Source organism: Corvus cornix, chromosome 3 (genome assembly GCF_000738735.6).
Source record: "Corvus cornix cornix isolate S_Up_H32 chromosome 3, ASM73873v5, whole genome shotgun sequence".
NCBI classification, from domain to species: Eukaryota; Metazoa; Chordata; class Aves; order Passeriformes; family Corvidae; genus Corvus; species Corvus cornix.
The window spans coordinates 23,399,710-23,418,008 of NC_047056.1; the positions used below are offsets into that span (position 1 = coordinate 23,399,710).

Consider the following 18,299-nt stretch of genomic DNA (forward strand, 5'->3'; position numbering starts at 1 on the left):
GAGACAACTGAGAGGGGACCTCATCAATGTAAGTATGTGAAGGGAGGGTGTCAAGAGGATGGAGCTGGGCTCTTCTCAGTGGTTTTGAGCAATAGGATAAGAGGAAAGGAGTAGAAACTGATGCAAAGAAGTTCCACCTGAACATTAGAAAGAACTTTACGGTGCAGTGACCGAGCACTGGAACAGATTGCTTAGAGAGATTGTGAAGTCTCCCTCACTGGAGATACTCAAGAACAGTCTGGATGCAATCCTGTGCCACGTGCTCTGGGATGACCCTGCTGGAGCAGGGAGGTTGGACCAGATGAGCCACTGTGGTGCCTTCCAACCTGACCCGTCCTATGATCCTGGGATTCTGTGAGGCGAGAGGGGCAGACGGCCCGCGGAGGCGGCCGGGGGGCGGGTACCGACCGCCGGCCTGGCCCCGCAGGTCCCGCAGCGCGGCCCCAGGCACGGAGCGCCGTGTCCCGGCCGAGCAGTGCCGGGGAAGGACTGCAGCCCCCAGAACGCGGCGCGGCAGCCGGTGACGTGCGGGAGGCGGGGCGGAAGTGTGTGTTCCCCGGGCTGGGCGGCCGCCCGGGCCCCGTTCCGGCTGTCCTGGCCTCGGCCTCGGCGGCGCGGGGCAGGGGGCGGGAGAAGATGGCGGCGGACGTGGAGGCGGAGGTGCAGGCCATTGACAAGAGCCTGCTGGAGTGCTCCGCCGAGGAGATCGCCGTGGTGAGGCGGCGGGCCCGGCGTGGGGAGGGAGCGGGGGCTCGGAGGCCGCGGGAGGCACCGGCCTTGGGAGCCGTTCCCGGGGCCGGGGCGAGGCCGCTCCGCGGGGCGAGTGGCTCTCCGGGAGGGGGTGTCCCTGCCGGGGCTGGCTCTGAGGGCACCCCCGGCCGGCAGCGGCGTCCCGCTGTGCCCTGAGCCCGCTGTTGTCGCCAGCGTCGCTGTTGCAGCAGCCGAAATCGATGGCAGCGATCATCCAGCTTTTCCTGTTGTGCCGGCTGGCGCAGGTGGCTCCCTGGAAGCCGCCTGGACGTGGCCATCCCCTGCCGGGGGCGGCCGGGCATCTCGCCCCTTCCTTAACCGCTTCCTGAAGTTACGTTCCCCCGCCTCTGCTGCCCTTTCGCCTCTCTCTGCCGGCAATCACGCCTAGACCTGAGGCCATCCCCCCCTCTATTAATTTGGTGGATGTCTAACCCCACATATGCTTTACAGTGTTGAAGTGCCATTACAGGATTTTTTCCTTCCTCCCCACTATTTAAGATGCTGTTCTGGCAAAAGCTTGCAGTAGTTAATCTTAGGATTATTAGAATGGGATATTTGTAGAGGAAATATTAGTAAAAATCAGTGTAACGTTTGAAGGAATCTACTTCTGTTTATATACTTTTCCTGCTCTTATAAAGAGTAGTTGGAAGAGGAATGTAGTCTCGAGGGTAAAGTCTTCAGAGGAACTTTTGTTTTCTGGCATAAATGCTTGTCCATTTAGACACTTGGGCATTTGAGGAACTGGATGCATATGTTGAAAGTATTGAGACTGCTCATGTGCATATCTGTAGGATAAAACCTTGAAGAGCTGTCTGTGTCTCAATGGGAATTACCTTGCCTGCTTTCCAAATGAAAATGAAAGAATGCTATAATTCAGATTATCCTCAGATTATGCTTGTGTATCTTCAATGCAGACAAAGGTATGATTAGATGGGCAAATGTGCACACTTAGCAATATCCTAGCTAGTTTAGCTCCAGGATTAGTCTTCCTTCCTCTCTACAGCAAACCAAATAGTACCATCAAACATTTGTAAAGTAGTCCAAATTGAGCCCAAATTACCTCGTCTGTGTGAGTAGCAGATGGCTTTTTTGGGTCACACCATAGGTAAACTCAAGGCAATCATGCACCCAGTGGAATGCATTTAGGAATTTGCTGTAGGTAGAAGTGCCAACTTAAATGTAGTCAATTCCTACTCATTTTTATTATCTGTCAGCACCTGCATAAGCTCCAATTCTGAAATCTATCATTCGAATCTACAGTGTGGTTTTTCTGCCTCCTTTGCTGATCGCCCAGTATTAACAAAACAAATGCCATCCCAAAGCAATAGTTGCAGCACTTAGGGCTTCAGCTTCTCATGGCAACAACTTAATGATAAACTTCCAAAGAACACAAATAGCAAAAAAAAGTTCTCTTTTACATAACATGAGCCTACATTGCAATTATTTTTTTGTGTAGCTAAAAAAAAGCCATAAATTGTACCTTTTAGCTTTTGAGACAGGGAAGTGAGTTGTTCTATGGCTTATTAGTATTCTGCGTTTTGTTCTCCTGGTATTTCTTACTTAGATGTGGATTTAATGGAAACCCGGATGATCCATTAGGTATTTACTTACGTAAGGTGTCGTTTGATCAATGCTTTGCACATTTTTTTTTCCCCAGGGCAATTAAAGTTGGTACAGGAGAGTGAGTGTGAGGAGGGAGGAAGTGAAGAGGAATACACTTCCCTTTTTGATAAAAACCTCTCTTGGGAGAGTAGAATATTGGCTTTTCTTGTGTGTGATTTCAGGTTAGAAGATAGACAAATACTAATTGAAAACTTGCCTAAGTGCAGAATGCTTTTGCTGAAGAACAAATTCCAAAGTTCTGAGTAGTTTTTCTGGAGTTCAGTGCTCCCCAGGTAGCAATTTAGAAAGGCAGTGCTACATATGTATACCTATGTATATATTTCTATTAACAGACCTGTGAGTTGCCTTCCTGGCAGCTCTTAGAGTCACATCTGTTTCCTTGTCCTAGTAGCCTGGATTTCCTTCTGATATTATTTCATCCAGGATCTGATTTTCAAAACTGTATGCACAGTTATGTGCATAGAACTGCTCCACAAACGGATTTAGGTGTGATGACGTTCATCGTTGCCACACCTAACTTTCAGACAACTACTCCCAGGATTTTTGCCATTTACTCCAGGAGCAAGAATTTTCTCTGCCTAGGTATGTGTCTGAGCTTGTAGTGTAGCTCGTATGCACTGTGTATTTTTTAGACAGAAATTAGTAATGTACTGCTGAATTAAAAGACTGAAGTTAAAGATATTTTGCTGAAAAAATGCTGCAGTTTAATAACTAGTATTATTTCATAGTATATGCCATAGAAAATAATGTGAAAACAAGCTTCTTAAATGGAAATCATGGAAAAGATTAAGTCACTGCCATTGTGATTGGGTCAGTTCCTGGCAGTAGTAGCTATCTGGCAAAACTGATGAAAGGAGAGGAAAAGATGAATGAACTGGTGGGAAAAATACAATTCTTGTTGATGAAAGCTATACATCTAAATTTTTTATTTCTGTGGTATTCTCTGAATCCTGATGGGAATGGTGAGATTATCTGTGAACTAGATTCTTGGCTATGGCTTTTTGGCAACCTTTTTCCCTGGACTTCCTTGGAAAAAAACTGGGCTTTGACCATCAAAGCTAGATGAATATAGAAAGACTTAGCAGATCAATCATGATTCTAAGTCAAACTTAGGAAAAGAGAGGTGAAGAAAGCACGCTGACAAATTAAGTTTTTTTTAACTATCAAGTTCTACTTTAGAAAAACATAGCTAGTAAGTGAAACTACTACAATATATTTAAAAAAAAGGCAAAAATGCAGCCAGTCTGCACAGATGCTCAGCTGACTCTGAATGTCTGTATCCCAAGGAACTTAACTACAACTGTGTTAGCTTGAACATAAGTTCTTTAGAGTAAGTTATAAATAATTCAGAGTAAATCAAGCTCTAACATTTGATCACCAAATTCATTTATTTTGGTATAATTAATTCTGGGTTTTCATATACAGTTTTAGGGTGATTCTGAACTCTTTTCCAGAAGTTGCCGGGGGGTATCTGGTTGTCACATTTACAATGAGAAATGGCATGCTGAAGCTGTTTATGTAACACAGGATTTAATCAGTGGACACTTGCAGTATGTGCTTGCTTTCATTTATTATAAAAACCTTGCAGTCTTAATTTACAGTTTAAATCTTTCTAAATTTGTAATCCACAAGGCAGAAACAAAACAAATGTTGTCCTAGAGGATTTTTTTTATTCTGTGTGTATATACCAGGAGAAAAAAAACCTAGGAGAAGCTGTGAGTTTTTAAGTGGCTTAGGGCAGTTCAGTAGTTTGATGCCTTTTAAAAACTGCCAACATTGTTTTTTACAATTGATTGACTAAAAGAATTGTAGTGAGTTGACCTTGGCTGGGTGCCAGGTACCCACCAAAGCTGCTCTCTCACTCCCCTCCTCAGCTGGAGAGGGGAGAGAAAATACAACAAAAGGCTTGTGGTAGAGATAAGGAGCAGGAGAGATCACTCAGCAGTTACTGTCATGGGTAAAACAGACTCGACTAGGGGAAAAATTTATTTAGTTTATCAGCCATCAAATCAGAGTAGGGTAATGACAGAGAAAACCAAATCTTAAAAACACTTTCCCCCCATCCTTCTCTTCTTCCCTGGCTCAATTTCACTCATGTTTTCCCTACCTCCTCCCCTGAGCAGCACAGGGGGTTGGGGAATGGGGGTTGTGGTCAGTTCCTCACATGTTGTCTCTGCACTCCTTCCTCCTCAAGGGGAGGACTCCTCACATCCTTCCTCTGCTCCAGTGTGGGGTCCCTCCCACGGGAGACACCCCTCCATGAATTTCTCCAGTGTGAGTCCTTCCATGGGCTTCAGTTCTTCATGAACTGCTCCAGCCGGGGTCTCTCACAAGGGGCGCAGTCCTTCGGGAACAGGCTGCTCCAGAGGGGGTTCCCCGTGGTGTCACAAGTCCTGCCAGCAAACTGGCTCCAGCATGGGCTTCTCTCTCCATGTGGCCACAGGTCCTACCAGGAGCCAGCTCTGACACTGGCTTCCTACTGTGGAGGCACAGCCTCTTTTGGGCATCCAGCTGCTCTGGCATGGGATCCCACACAGGCTGCAGGTGGATCTCTTCATGCCTCTGAACCTCCATGGGCTGCAGGGGGATCTCTGCTCTGGTGTCTGGAGCACCTCCTGCCCCTCCTTGGTGCGCTGATTTTGGGGTCTGCAGAGCTCTTACTCTCCCATATTCTCACTCACATTTCCCAGCTGCTATTGCTCTCTTTTTGTCCCCTTAAATCTGTTATCCCTGAAGTGCTGCTGCTGTTTCTGATGGGCTCAGCCTTGGCCAGCTGTGGGTCCATCTTGGAGCCATCTGGTGTTGGCTCTCTTGGACCTGGGGGAAGCTTCTGGCAGCTTTAATAGAAGCCAGCCTGTAGCCGCCTTGCTACCAAAACATTGCCGCACAAACCCTCTGCAAGAATTCATGGATCTAACATCACACTTGAAATAGTAATTTAGATGGGTTATTTTGGTAGCAGGAGAAACCAAAACTCTCTCATTTTCACAGGTGATTTGTTGAAATTAAATTGGAAAGGGACTGTTACCTAATGCTGTGTTTGCTTTTCTCCGTGTACTTTTTGTCTCTGTTCCTTGCCAACTCCAGGCTCCTGCTGATCCTCTCTGTCCCAAGCTGGCAGCATTTGTCTGCACTCCAGAGCAATGCAACCAACATAGTCTAGGCCGTATCCTAAAAGTCACTGCCAACATTTTACTGGTCACTCATCCTGGAGGAAAATTTTAATGAATTTTTCTCTTAAATCTTGTGGTTTTGAGAAGAATTTTTTATGTCAAAAGGATAAAATGTGTGAGCAGGGAAACAAATTATTCCTTTCCTAATGTTTGTCTTTTGTGATCATTTAGATTTAACACTTAGAAGGAAGCATGACTTTCTAGTTTTGCAATGCTATTTTAGGTATTTCTTTTAGAAATAAAATAATCTAAATGGATAGAACTGTGTTTGGTGTTTTTATTAATGAAGAATTTGTGTTCTCGTTTCTTCTAATATAAAAGAAATGGCTGCAAGCAAATGACCTTCAGAAAGAAGTATACCAGCATCTGGCCTATTATGTACCAAAAATTTACTGCAGGGGTCCCAATCCTGCCCCTCAGAGAGAAGACATGCTGGCACAACATGTTTTGCTGGGACCAGTGGAATGGTATCTTTGTGGTGAAGATCCTGCATTTGGTTTTCCAAAGCTTGAGCAAGCAAACAAACCTTCCCACCTCTGTGGCCGTGTTTTTAAAGTGGGGGAGCCTACGTATTCTTGCAGGTAGATCAACTTAACATTGTGAAGTATTTATAATTTGTGAAGTCATTGAACATTTTTCAGCAATAATATAGTCCTAATGAAAAGTTAATAGCTGAAATGTATTTTTAAAGTAACCTTGCAGTCTTTCATGACAGGTGGGATCAGGGGAAAATTAACACGCTACAGATGTTTAAATGGGAAAATATTAATTAGTATAATGTACTAATTCATGTAAACTAATGTTTTCTGTACAAAAGCAATGCAAGATTAAGAAAGGAGTTGGGGTGACCTATCAGAGTGATTTAAGGGCATTAATCAGAAGTATGTGGGCATGTGTGTATATTTTGGATGTTTAATATCAGCTGTTACTGTTGATCCTTTATTTTAGACCTCTTTCTGTGACCTGCTAAACCTATCTATCAGATGCTTAAACAAGCGTACCAGCTTCTAGTTCTTCCCCTACCTCTCTATCTCTAGATCTCTCTAAAAATACTTTTACTTTGAAAGAGAACAGGAAGTTCCTAACCAATTACAAGTATTTAAACAAATCTTCAGTTTTAAGCCCGTTGTATTACTAGCTGTAGGTTCATTTTTGTCTTCTATTTTCTGAACTGCTTGCAGTTTGTTTGTGTCACAGATTCCTCTCATTTTGTCTGGTTTCTACCACTCACTGAAACACTTGGTGAGGTGACGTGGGGATAGAATGTCTCTCTAATTTCAAGGGTTTATTTATCTGGGTTTCCATCCCCTCATTTACAAGGAGAGAATGATTGTGGAAGAATTTTTCTTTTTAGTGCTCTCCTCTTCTAGAAACATAATACCTTACTGGCCTTTGGGTTTGAAAATGCTTTGAGACCTCTTTATAATTAGAGGGATAAGATTAAACTGGTGGGTACTTTAGATACGTATTGAGTTGTTGGTCTTGAAAAAGCAAGTGTGTTTAGAAGAAAATTACAGAATTCCCAATGTTTTAATTGCTTCATATGAACAGTATTTGATCATTAACATGCTAAGGATGGAGTCCCTCTCTTCTTTTTTTTGATCAGGAAACATTTGATTCTTGTTGTGTGTTAATTTTCTTTAACTTAGAGCTCGTAATGAAGAATAATGAGAGTTTAATTTAAGCTTTTGTGGAATACAGCAAAGAATTATTTTCCAAGTCCACTTTAAAAGCAGTGGATTTTCTGGGCAGTTGTGCCACTTACAGGTCTGCATCTGCTTTAGGTATAGGCACAGTTACTTGTTTAAGAAATTACTTGACAAGTGGTACTGAATTTGTAAGTACGCTGCCACAAGTTTAGAGCTCTGAAGAATCAACATTCAATATTGTAGAACTGATCTACCAAATCCTGCAGGCACATCAGGCACATTGTTGTGTTCAGTGGTGGCTTGGGGTTTGTTTGTTTGTTATTGTTTTTGTTTGGTTTGTTTTGCTTAATTAAAAAAAATGCCATGAACATAAACTATTCTAAAACAGTAGAGCTTTGTATAATTTTCCTTTGACACTTTCACCTTTAGCGGCTTCTCTGGAGAAAACAAATATGCATAGTAAGTCATGCATAGAAAGTCATAGTTGCTTGATGATCTTTCCATCATTTATTTGGTTAAATGAAATTAGGAGAATTTTTGATAATATGATTTCATGTGATCTCTAGTGTTTTCTTTTGAACAAAATAAGTTGTTTCTCTGAATTCTGGTTTTAGTAATAATCATGAGACACACATTCACCTGCTATTTATTTTTACATTGCAAAGCCTGGCTCCCTTAATCTTGAGGTGCCTTGAAGTCAGTTGCATTACATAAGTTCCTGTATTTTCAGTGTTTTTCAGGGAGACAGTTAAATATAATACATAATTGTCTAATTTGTTTAGCCCATTTGAGTAGAAATATTCCTTCTAATACAGCAGTCTTTGTATACAGGACCTTATTACGGTCTCTGATCTCCTGGTTGAGAAAATTGTGTTCTTGCAGCTCTTCAGTGAGCTTGGAAGCAGAGGTTTGATTCAGTCTGTTGTGTGTGATCTTTCTTCCCAATATTCAGTGAAAAATGTCTTCTCTGATTGCTGGAGATCATTAGTGCTGGTACACTGTACTCGAGAGAACTTTCTTGGGTTTGTACTGTTTGCCTGTCCTGGGTCATGTGATTGTTCTGTTTACTTGCCTGTATACTTGTCTCACATCTTGAAGGCAATGTCTGTATTACCCAGCTAGGCCTACTACCTACTATATACCTAATACACAATATTTTAAAGCCTCTTCTCTTGTGATAACAGATTTTTTTCTATTTCATTTGTTTCGCCTCTTTGAAAGCCATCCCTTTCCTCTTTCAGAGTAATATATATGTTAGAAGGTTTATATTGGGGATATTTGAAAATTACCTATTATAAAATGTGTAATTAAAGGCAAAAGCAAGTGTTTAATGTTTTTTTTTTTCTTTCTGTTTTTGCTGTTCTCAGAGACTGCGCAGTTGACCCAACTTGTGTGTTGTGCATGGAATGCTTTCTTGGAAGCATTCACAGAGAGCACCGATACAGGGTTAGTGGTCCTGCAGGAGTGTATGACACATTTGTAATGACTTTGTGTGTGTGTGTGTGAAACAGTTTCAAATGTAAGAATGTATACATTATTTCCAACAGCTGAATGAACACAAAGTTAAGAATGTCTGCAGTAATCCTATGTGAACTCGAGTGTTTTGATCTGAGTGTAATTTCTGGAAGTTAGCACTTTAAAATATTGAGCAATTAAATTTTATGTGCAAGACTTATGCTTACAAATGTATGTTATTTTTAACACATGCCCTTTAGTGAATTTTACAGCTTTAAACTTGGGTTTTGAATTGTTTTGACTTTTGTGTTTGACTGTTTTTAAAAGCTATTGAAAAACCTTTATTAAGAAGCCACTTCTATTTAAAGCTTAAACATAAAGTTGAAGTAGAAAGCTGTAAATGCTGCTTATTTTAGTAATATACTGGTATTAGTAGTACAGATTAGTTTAAAAGGGCCCTGCAAACAAAGTCAAGAAGGCCTTGGTGTGTTTTTAAACGAATAAGTTAATTGAAAACTACCAGTGCAGCCTTTCTGTAAATCTGTTTATTACAATACTGCACTGCTGTTAATGTACATCTGTTCACTACATGGTTACATTGAACACTAGGATTCAGGAAAAAACTTCAAGCACAACAACTTGCATCAAGAAACCCAGCCAGGTTTGCTGATATCAGCTTACTTCTTGGATGTAGGTTTTTACTTTTCAAGCCTATTGAATTAACAGATCTAGTTAACATCCAAAAGTGTAAGCAAATGTTCTTTCAAATGTCCATCTAGTTTAGTTGATACTGTAAGATGTGCCTGTATGTATAGAGTATATCAAGTATGCCAAAAAGAGATGAAAGAAGAATTCTTCTATGAATCAGTTAATAATTGTGATTCAAAAGGAGTATTATTACACTTATTAGCTTGAGGTGGTCTTTAAAATAAATTTTATTTTAACAGTGTAAATATATCATTAAAATTTTCCAATGCTTTTTTTCTGTGCTTACCTATGTGAAAAATTTATGTCTCTCAATTCATTTTGTCATAAAGCACATCTTTTACTCACTGTATGCCATGTGAAATGATTTAGCTTTGTTCAGATTAAAAATGTGAGAACTGGGCGTAGTACAGATGCCATGGCAAGTAATAGATTCAGAAAATCTGAAAACTAGGAAAAGCCCAGAGCCTTCATGTGGGGCAGAATGGAGGTGTTTGAGGATGTTTTGTTTAGGTTTTTTTCTTTTTCTTTCACACTGAGGAGGTAGACAAGCTTCCAGTTGTTGTGATAGTAGACATGGTTTCACTGTTATTTTAATAGGGTGCTGTCTAAAGCTATCAGGTGTTGTGATCGTGCTTTTGTAGTATAGCTGTGACTACTAATTTTTTAATGTGCATATATGTATATGCATATTCACATGAACTGCTTTGTTTTTAAATAATTTTAGATGACAACATCAAGTGGAGGAGGTTTCTGTGACTGTGGTGATACAGAAGCTTGGAAGGAAGGTCCTTACTGTCAAAAGCATGAACTTAACACTTCAGAAACTGCAGAAGAAGAGGTAATTACAGTTGAGGCATCATGTTTCAAAACATTGTTAACTGTGTATATATGTGTGTATATATAAATCATTCACATGAGGTTATTTTTAGTCTTGTGTACTCTGCATGAGAGGCCGTAGCAACTTCAATAGTAATATTTGAACCACAGTGTTAGACAAAAATCAGTGTCTTAAGAAGTTCCCTGGAATTTTATTTTCTGCTTAAAGGCTTCATTTTGTATGTTCTTGGTCACCTCTGCAGCTGTAGTTCTGTTTCATTGTTTTTCTGCATATTCTCAGAGGTCAAGGGATTCTGCCACATGCAAAAAGAAAAACCTGTATGTAATCATGTGCACCAAGAAGCCAAATTCAGCTGTCTGTGCAACAAATATTCTGATTCTTACCAAAGTAAAGTGCACAGATTTTAAAAAATCAAAATACCTTGCTGTCACAGGAAGAGGTCTCTAAAAGCTTGTTTGGTATGAAGAGGGAAAATAGAGAACACATCTTCACCACAGAATCATAGCATAACAACTTGGACATATTAAATGCAAGAAGACATGCCACATCGTACAGGAGGAACTCAAGCTCTTGGACTAACCACTGCAAAACACTATTGTTGTTAAAACTTTACATATGTTCAAAAACAAATTTAACGTGGTTGTGGAGGGAAAAATTACCAATGGCCATTTAAAATTGTAGGAACCATCTTTGATGTGGGAAGTGTTAGTGTCTTAAGTTTCTGGGGACTAGAGAAACATTCTGTCTTCTGCTTATACTCTTCTTACCTGTTATTACATCTCTGGAATGACTGTGGCTAACTGGGCTTCTGACCTAGCCACTCACATCTGTCCTTACATAGTATAACTTCTGTGAAATTTTTTAAAAGGGAAAATATAAGGAGAGCTTTTGTAGTAATTTTGCTGATCTGACGGTTTTAAGTGAAGCAACTGTAATGGTATTTTCAGTGACAATGGTCCTTCTAAAATCTGTTCTCACTCTCTCAGCCCAAAGACTCTAGCAGTGCTGCTGGACTCACCACTTGGTCTACATGCCAGTTTACATTAGTCAGCAGCCTTAGGAAACTCTTGTTGTGAAATCTTGAGTGGCCTGCTACTTCTGTGCCCAAAGACACTCACACAGCGAGTGTGCCTGACAGAGAAATCAAGGTTCTGGGCAGGCTTTGTGTTTATTCCCCATAAACCATGGAGATTGAGGTCTCTTACGCAGTGTTGCGTTCAAGGCAGATTAAGGATGATTTGTTGAGCATTATTGGAGCCTGTTTTCTGCCTTGCCCAGGTATGTGTCTTTGTTGAAAGTGCTGGGAATGGAGGGAGAGCTACTGCTTATGGTTTGCCTTTGCTTTTGGTGGCTGATAGCTCTCCGTACCCTGGATAACTTTTAAATGAAAGGAAAAATAAAAAGAGAAATGCAGTTGTTACCGCTCTTGTAAAGCTTCCAAAGAGTCGTGGGGTGTAAGGGATAAACTTTACTAATACAGGTGAATTGCTGACTGTCAAAAGCCTCCTGTAGATGATGGAGAGTTAAGTTGAGAAAAGATTATTGTGGCCATTTTTATACAACCTAAGCTGTAGTGAAACACAAAATTTAGTGTTAGGTAATCCTAAATTAGAAATTGGGCCACTGTTAAATATTTTAATTGGCTAACCATTACACATACTTCAGAATATCAAATGATGAATCGAGTCAGTGACCCAGTGTATAGTGTATGTCCAGGTGACCTGCAGGCCATGCAGTGTTCCCTTTCCAGGTTTGTAGAAGAGGAACTAATTGTTCTCAAAATTTTGATATAGTAAAAGACAGCTTCCTTAAGAAAAGAGGTTTATAATGTTTTCTATTCACAATCCTTGAAATGGACTGGAGAGAAATGGCAGTGGTACCTGCAGTATCTTATTCAGAGGTGCCAGTGGTTCTCATTTGCCGCTCCAAAAAGTAGTCCATTCAACTTGGCAGACTGAGACAGCTCTCCTCTTCCTCCCCCTCCTCATTCCCATTCCCACACTGCAGCAGCCTCCATTCTGCTCTGGCACAGAGAGCAGGAATAGTTTGTAGGGGCTGTTGCAGTTGTCAAACAGAGAGCACAGAATGGGCACAAATGGGTGCATGGTCCACAGACAAAAGGGCAGCAGCTCTCTGTGAGCAAGACTGAGATGTGGACAGATCATTATGAAACACCTATTTACATTTCAGCAGTTAATTATTTATATAGCACAGCATAGGAGAGACGTGCATCATAAATCATGATGCCAGTGTGCTGCATGTTGTATAAGCTTGGATAGATAAGACTTATGCCTTTTAATGCATGCTGCATATAAAACAGGACAAGAGATGCATGGTCATTTGTATTCTGCAGTTTACTAATATTGATAAGTGGAACAAAAGATACAGGGATTTGAAGTTATGGTTTTGAAGGCATAGCAGAAGAAGCAGATTTTAATACAGCAGAGGTTAAAAGTTCTTTCAAAGATCTATCTTAAAAGGTGTGCAGGAGTGAGAACAAGGGGAGTGAGAATGGAAGAATGTGTGAAAATGTAAATGGGTGATCAGAGGCAAGTTAACATTCAGGTACTGTATGTTAGATTAGAGCTTTGGTGACTGTCAGTGTAGAACTGGAAGAAGAAAACAGGATGATTATTGACTGTTCCTTTCAACTGAAAAGTCATTTAAAGAAAGACCTCATTAAAGATGCTTACGTCATCTTTGATAAGGAGAGGTGCAAATTTGACAGGTTGTTTTGAATGTCATTTAATTTCTCATTTGCTATTTATACTTACTTCCCAGGATCCTCTTGTGCACTTACCAGAAGATATGGTAGCAAGAGCTTATAATATTTTTGCCATCACATTTAAATACGCAGTAGATATATTAACATGGGAAAAGGAAAATGAATTGCCTGGACTAGAAATGATGTAAGTATAATATTTGTCTTCTGCCTTTTAAAGGCTTACATATGTTTGCAGTTGAAAATGCAAGTTCTGATTTTAAGAATCTTTTCTTCCTTTCCTAAAATTGTCAGAAATATTTTTGTATACAATAATTGCAATAGACTTGTATTTCTCATATTTTTTACTTTGCTTTTGCTTTTAACATTGCTTTGAATGACATAAATTCAATCCTTGCTTTGAAGTGAGAAGAGTGACACTTACTACTGCATGCTGTTTAATGATGAAGTCCATACCTATGAGCAAGTTATTTATACCCTTCAGAAGGCTGTCAACTGCACACAGAAGGAAGCCATTGGTTTTGCAACAACAGTAGATAGAGATGTAAGTGAATGAATTGTTAGAACTTTTAATTACCTTGACCTAATGTTTGTTTTATGACTATACTTACTTTAGTCTGTTTTCCCAAAGCATGTGGTTAATGTGAGTCTGTGAGTCCTGTGTGTCACACCACCCTAGAATGTCTTAATACTAAATACACCACCCTAGAATGTCTTAATACTAAATACTAAATGTCCTAGTGCCTAAATACAATTTGGCTAGTCCAAACCAGACCTGATACTGAATATATGTTTCAATGTAAATGTATTCCAGTAAGTCTTGTAAGTGTAAATACCAAGGTGTTTCTTACTCCTCTGTCTAGGACAGGCAGTAGCTTTGGCCCTTCCCTTACTGAACCAGGGAGCTGGCATTGAAAGAGCACCTAAATGTGTTCCAAACATAGGAAATGCTTCTCAGAGTAACACCAGTAAAGTGTGAGGGATAAAATCCATAACTGACTGCTTTTGTTTTGGTGCTCATGGAACTATTCATGGTTTGTGTTTTTCTTAAAAATTTAATTAATTTTCTTTTTCATAAGTGTCAGATTATAATGGCAGGAAGAGGTAAAAGCATTTCACACAGTTTTTTGGAAGAGCAGTGAGCTCAGAATCACCATATGCTGAATGTAATTGTAACTAGTATTTCAGTTTCAGAAGCACTCCGTCAGCTGTGTTTGTATTGTGGCTCCTGTGCATTTTTTTGAAGAAAGTGACACTTCATTGGGCAACTGCACCTTGTTATCTTTGCAATGAACCTGTAAGCAGTTGACATGAAAAATGAGTGTCTTTTTTACTTGGCTTATTGGCTCATGCCTTTTTTGGGGGGGGTGGTGTGGGAAGGCAATCTCTTCCAAAATGGCAGTGGGAATGTCATTTTGGGTGGTTAAAGTACTTCAAGGTGGTCAGTGGAGCAGGAAATATAACCACTTCATATTACTTAACACTGAACTACATTTTGGTTTTGCATTATCACTGCTCTATTTTTTGTGATGCCAGTAACCAAAAGATTCACTTCTGATCCCTGAATATGAGGTGACATGAGCACATGGTGTGTACTGTAGGATACACTCAGATGTTTCCCTACTGTTGATCCTTCTATTTTTAAATACATCCATGAATGCATATATACATGAGCGTGTACATGAAAGAAATGTTATGCCTGAAGCAGTGATTTGGCATCAGATCTAAATTAACAGTGAGTTTTCCTGTCTGTATTATACTATAAATTCAATCAACTATCTATTTTGATGTATGGATTAACAGTACAGAAAGACTGAAAACCTTCCTTTTGGAATAAAACAAGTGCTTCAACTGTATGTTTAAAAGACCAATTAACTTTAATATCTGCTTTTTAAAAGGCACTGAAATATCTGAAATATCTTCAAGTTATATCAAAACTAATGATTAATGCCTTTGTACTAATGTTTTCAGTATTTTAATAAAAGCAGTGTAGTTACATCTTAAGAACAATGTTATACACAGAAAATTTAATGTAACAGGTAACTAAATATATGATGCAATTTTATCTTCTTTTAAAAAGTACACAGTGCACTTGGGAAATCCCAGTATGTAACTATACACAGTACTTTAAATAGTGAAAACAGCATGAAAGGCAGAGTAGTTAGCATGCATCTGAAGCTTTTACTGTGTTTTTTATACTAATGTAAAACACAGAATCAGGACTTCTTGTTTAGGAGCTGGTGGTAATGTTACATCTTTCTGAATTTACAGGGCCGTAGGTCCGTTCGATACGGAGACTTCCAGTACTGTGAGCAGGCAAAATCAGTAATAGTGGTAAGTAGTGGTGGTAAGGGGTATTATCTGCTTACTTGCCTCATCTTAAGCAAAAAGAGGCTTTGCTACACAGTTTGTGATACTGTGATCATAATGACTCACTATATTTTAATGATACAAAGTGTTGGTGATACTATTTACAATATGCACAGTAGAGGTATCAAAATATTGGTTTATGGGGTTTTTGTTGTTGTTGGTCTTTTGTTGGGTTTTTTCTTACTATATTTCTAAATTTGGCCAAACTGGAACACCTACTTGACACCCAAAATAATTTTCTAAAAAGAAGTTTGTAGACAATTTTTTCCTTCATAAAACAGATGTGTCTGGGAACTTTAAATGTAATCTTTTAGAATTACATGGCAGTTCAGATCAGTGAAGTTAAATTATTATAGTTTTTTCCCCATAGTATGAAGTTGCTTATGTCTTTCACAACAACAGTTATGGAGATTATTACTGATTGAATCCAAGTGTGAAACTGCAAATAGTTTCATTTTGCATCTATGTATATATATTAATATCTATATATTGCAAGATTCTTCCATGTAAAAACATGAGAATAATGTTTTCTGTTTAATTTTTCTTTAACTGCTGCAGTGCAGTACTTAATCACATGAAATAAATTGTTTATGTATGATACTGCAACCATTGAAAAACAAACTGCAACTAGAGTTACTGGTTTTTAACTATTCATGGTATTTTGAAAACATTAGCATATTTTTAAAGATAATGTTGTGCAATATTTTTAACTTGCTGCCCATGCATGCAAAGAACAAATGGCTTTTATATGTAACATTTAATTATTATGCTTTCTAACACCTAGATGAGGGTAAATTCTTCCTTGTTTTAACTTTGTGTATTTAATTTGTATTTTTGAAAATAGTCTGTGGACAGTCAGTTTCCATGAGGGGCTGCTGTGTGACCTGCATGTCAAGAGGGACAAACATGCATGGCTGTCTTGGGTTGATTGGTTATCAGTAAAATGCTGCAGATCAGTGTAAGCATTGATAACAGGGCAAGAGTGGAAAATGGATTGACGTAAATATGTTGATACTGCATAATAAAGTCCTTAGAATATTAATAGGATAAACAAAGTTCAGACTTTTTTGGGTTTGCTATGTAGGTGATAGTAATTAGAATATTTATTAATATTATAAATTACCAAATTTGATCATAGAAATGCTGCATTTCTGTATAGAAGTAGATGCCAGTCCTCACTTAAATATGCATTGCCTCCTTTTTCCTTTTCTTTTTAAGAGAAATACCAGTCGTCAGACAAAGCCACTGAAAGTACAAGTTATGCATTCATCTATTGTTGCCCATCAGAGCTTTGGTCTGAAGCTCCTAACTTGGCTTGGCAGTGTTATTGGATATTCAGGTGGGCAAAATTGACCTTTTTGAGATAAGTTAGAGAATATTTGTGAGAGGAGCTGATTTTCTGAAGCAATTTTGTCTACTTATTTCAGATATGTAATGTATAAGGCAAAGCTATTAATAACTTGTCAGACTTCATTCTATTTTCTCTTACTGGAGTGCTGTTCTGAATTCTAACTTGCATGTGGAAGTGCTACTAGTCTTACATAGTCTTTTCTGTTTAGTTGCTGTTGAACAGAAGCTGAGACTCACTGTCAAATGCAGTATGCCAAAAAGCTATTTTTTCAGTCCCTAGTTCTTTTTAAATGTATGCAGTAAGCTGAAAATAACCTGTCTGATTAGATAAAACAAAATTATTCAGAAGTAATTTGATGAATGATGATGAAAGTGATTGCTTCAGATTTTTTGCTAAGTAGAACAGAGAAAATGCAAGGAATTGTGGAAGGTTTTGGTAAGTACAGAAGCTGACAAAGTCTTAATCAGATTTTTTGAAAGAGGTTTCTTCAAAGGAATCAAGATGCACAGTATCAGATTTTATGGGAATGCTCGGTTTTTGTTTTGACTTGGCTCCCTCTTTGTCCTGGTAAATCATGAGATTGTGAAGATGTAGGATATGATGGGAAATAAAAGGAAAAGTGACAAACTGCTGATACAGAGAAATGTAGATACAGACCCCCTTGCAATTTGTATTTTATTCATCTGGAAATATTAGCAAGAAGTATTAACAAAGCACGCTCAGCTGTCATATTGCACCTATGTTCTGCATAGGTGCAACCTTCCTTCAGGGACTGTATGTTTTATTAGACTGATAGCTGGAAAACTAGCCAAGATTTCAGGCATCAGGTCTTTATAACATCTTCTTGTTTTTGAAACATAAGTAGTTTAAGTTTTAAAGATAAGTAAATCAAAGTTTTCAACAAAAGTTATGGTAGCAGTTTGTTCAACTATTTGCCAGTGTTGCTGGTAAACAGTAGGTATTAATAGAAAGGAGTTATGAGGAGAGTTTCCTTCTGTGGTAAATTTTCCTTTCAGTGAAACATATAGGCAGGCATTGTCATTCTCATTTGAAGCCCAGTCTTGTGCCATATCATTTGTGCCAGGTGCCACAGTCATTAATTTTCAGCATTAAATGACAGTTTTAAAAAGTAACTTGAATATGTTAAGGGTGTCTCAAATTACAGAAGAAAGCGCTGAATTTTGTCTGAGTTGTGTGTGTAGTGTTTCTGAAGTTCTGAAGAGTTTGGCTCATTAAATGTTGAGTTCTTTATGATTCAGAAGGGCAAAAAGCATGTTTGACTGTAAACAGCACACATGCACTTTGTCTGTGACCAGTGTGCTCATTTACTTGAGCTGCCTTCCATGTCTTGGGATGCAGTCTCCTACTCTGGAGTCTGGTTTTGTGAAATGCACTTCTGAAAGAGTTGGTTTCCCTTAGCTTTTTAACAAACACACCCAAACAACTAAACTGCTCAATCTTTTCAGCAGTCTGTTACCCTTCATCTGTAACATGGGGTAATACAGGTGCGCTGCTTCGGTGGTTACACTGAAATGTCCCTGAACAAAGGCTGAGTGACAGGTAGAGGGATCTTCTGCTGTGCCAGAGTTAGGTTAGATGTTAGGCTGGATGATTGCTGTGAAAGGAATGACTTGTCATTAATGCTTGTCATTAAAAAAGA

At 39.1% G+C, this 18,299-nt stretch overlaps 1 protein-coding gene across 2 annotated transcripts in view; it reads left to right on the forward strand.

The window, feature by feature from the left end:
- The first annotated feature begins 548 nt into the window (after positions 1-548).
- UBR2 (ubiquitin protein ligase E3 component n-recognin 2) overlaps positions 549-18,299 on the forward strand; it is a 56,313-nt gene continuing 38,562 nt past the window's right edge. For both annotated transcript variants that reach the window (XM_039568624.1, XM_039568623.1), the window contains exons 1-8: positions 549-714; positions 5,868-6,127; positions 8,563-8,641; positions 10,083-10,196; positions 12,978-13,105; positions 13,324-13,462; positions 15,190-15,252; positions 16,507-16,627. In XM_039568624.1, coding sequence (XP_039424558.1) covers positions 637-714; positions 5,868-6,127; positions 8,563-8,641; positions 10,083-10,196; positions 12,978-13,105; positions 13,324-13,462; positions 15,190-15,252; positions 16,507-16,627 — 982 coding nt within the window. In that variant the 5' untranslated portion in view covers positions 549-636. The remainder of the gene's footprint in view (positions 715-5,867; positions 6,128-8,562; positions 8,642-10,082; positions 10,197-12,977; positions 13,106-13,323; positions 13,463-15,189; positions 15,253-16,506; positions 16,628-18,299) is intronic.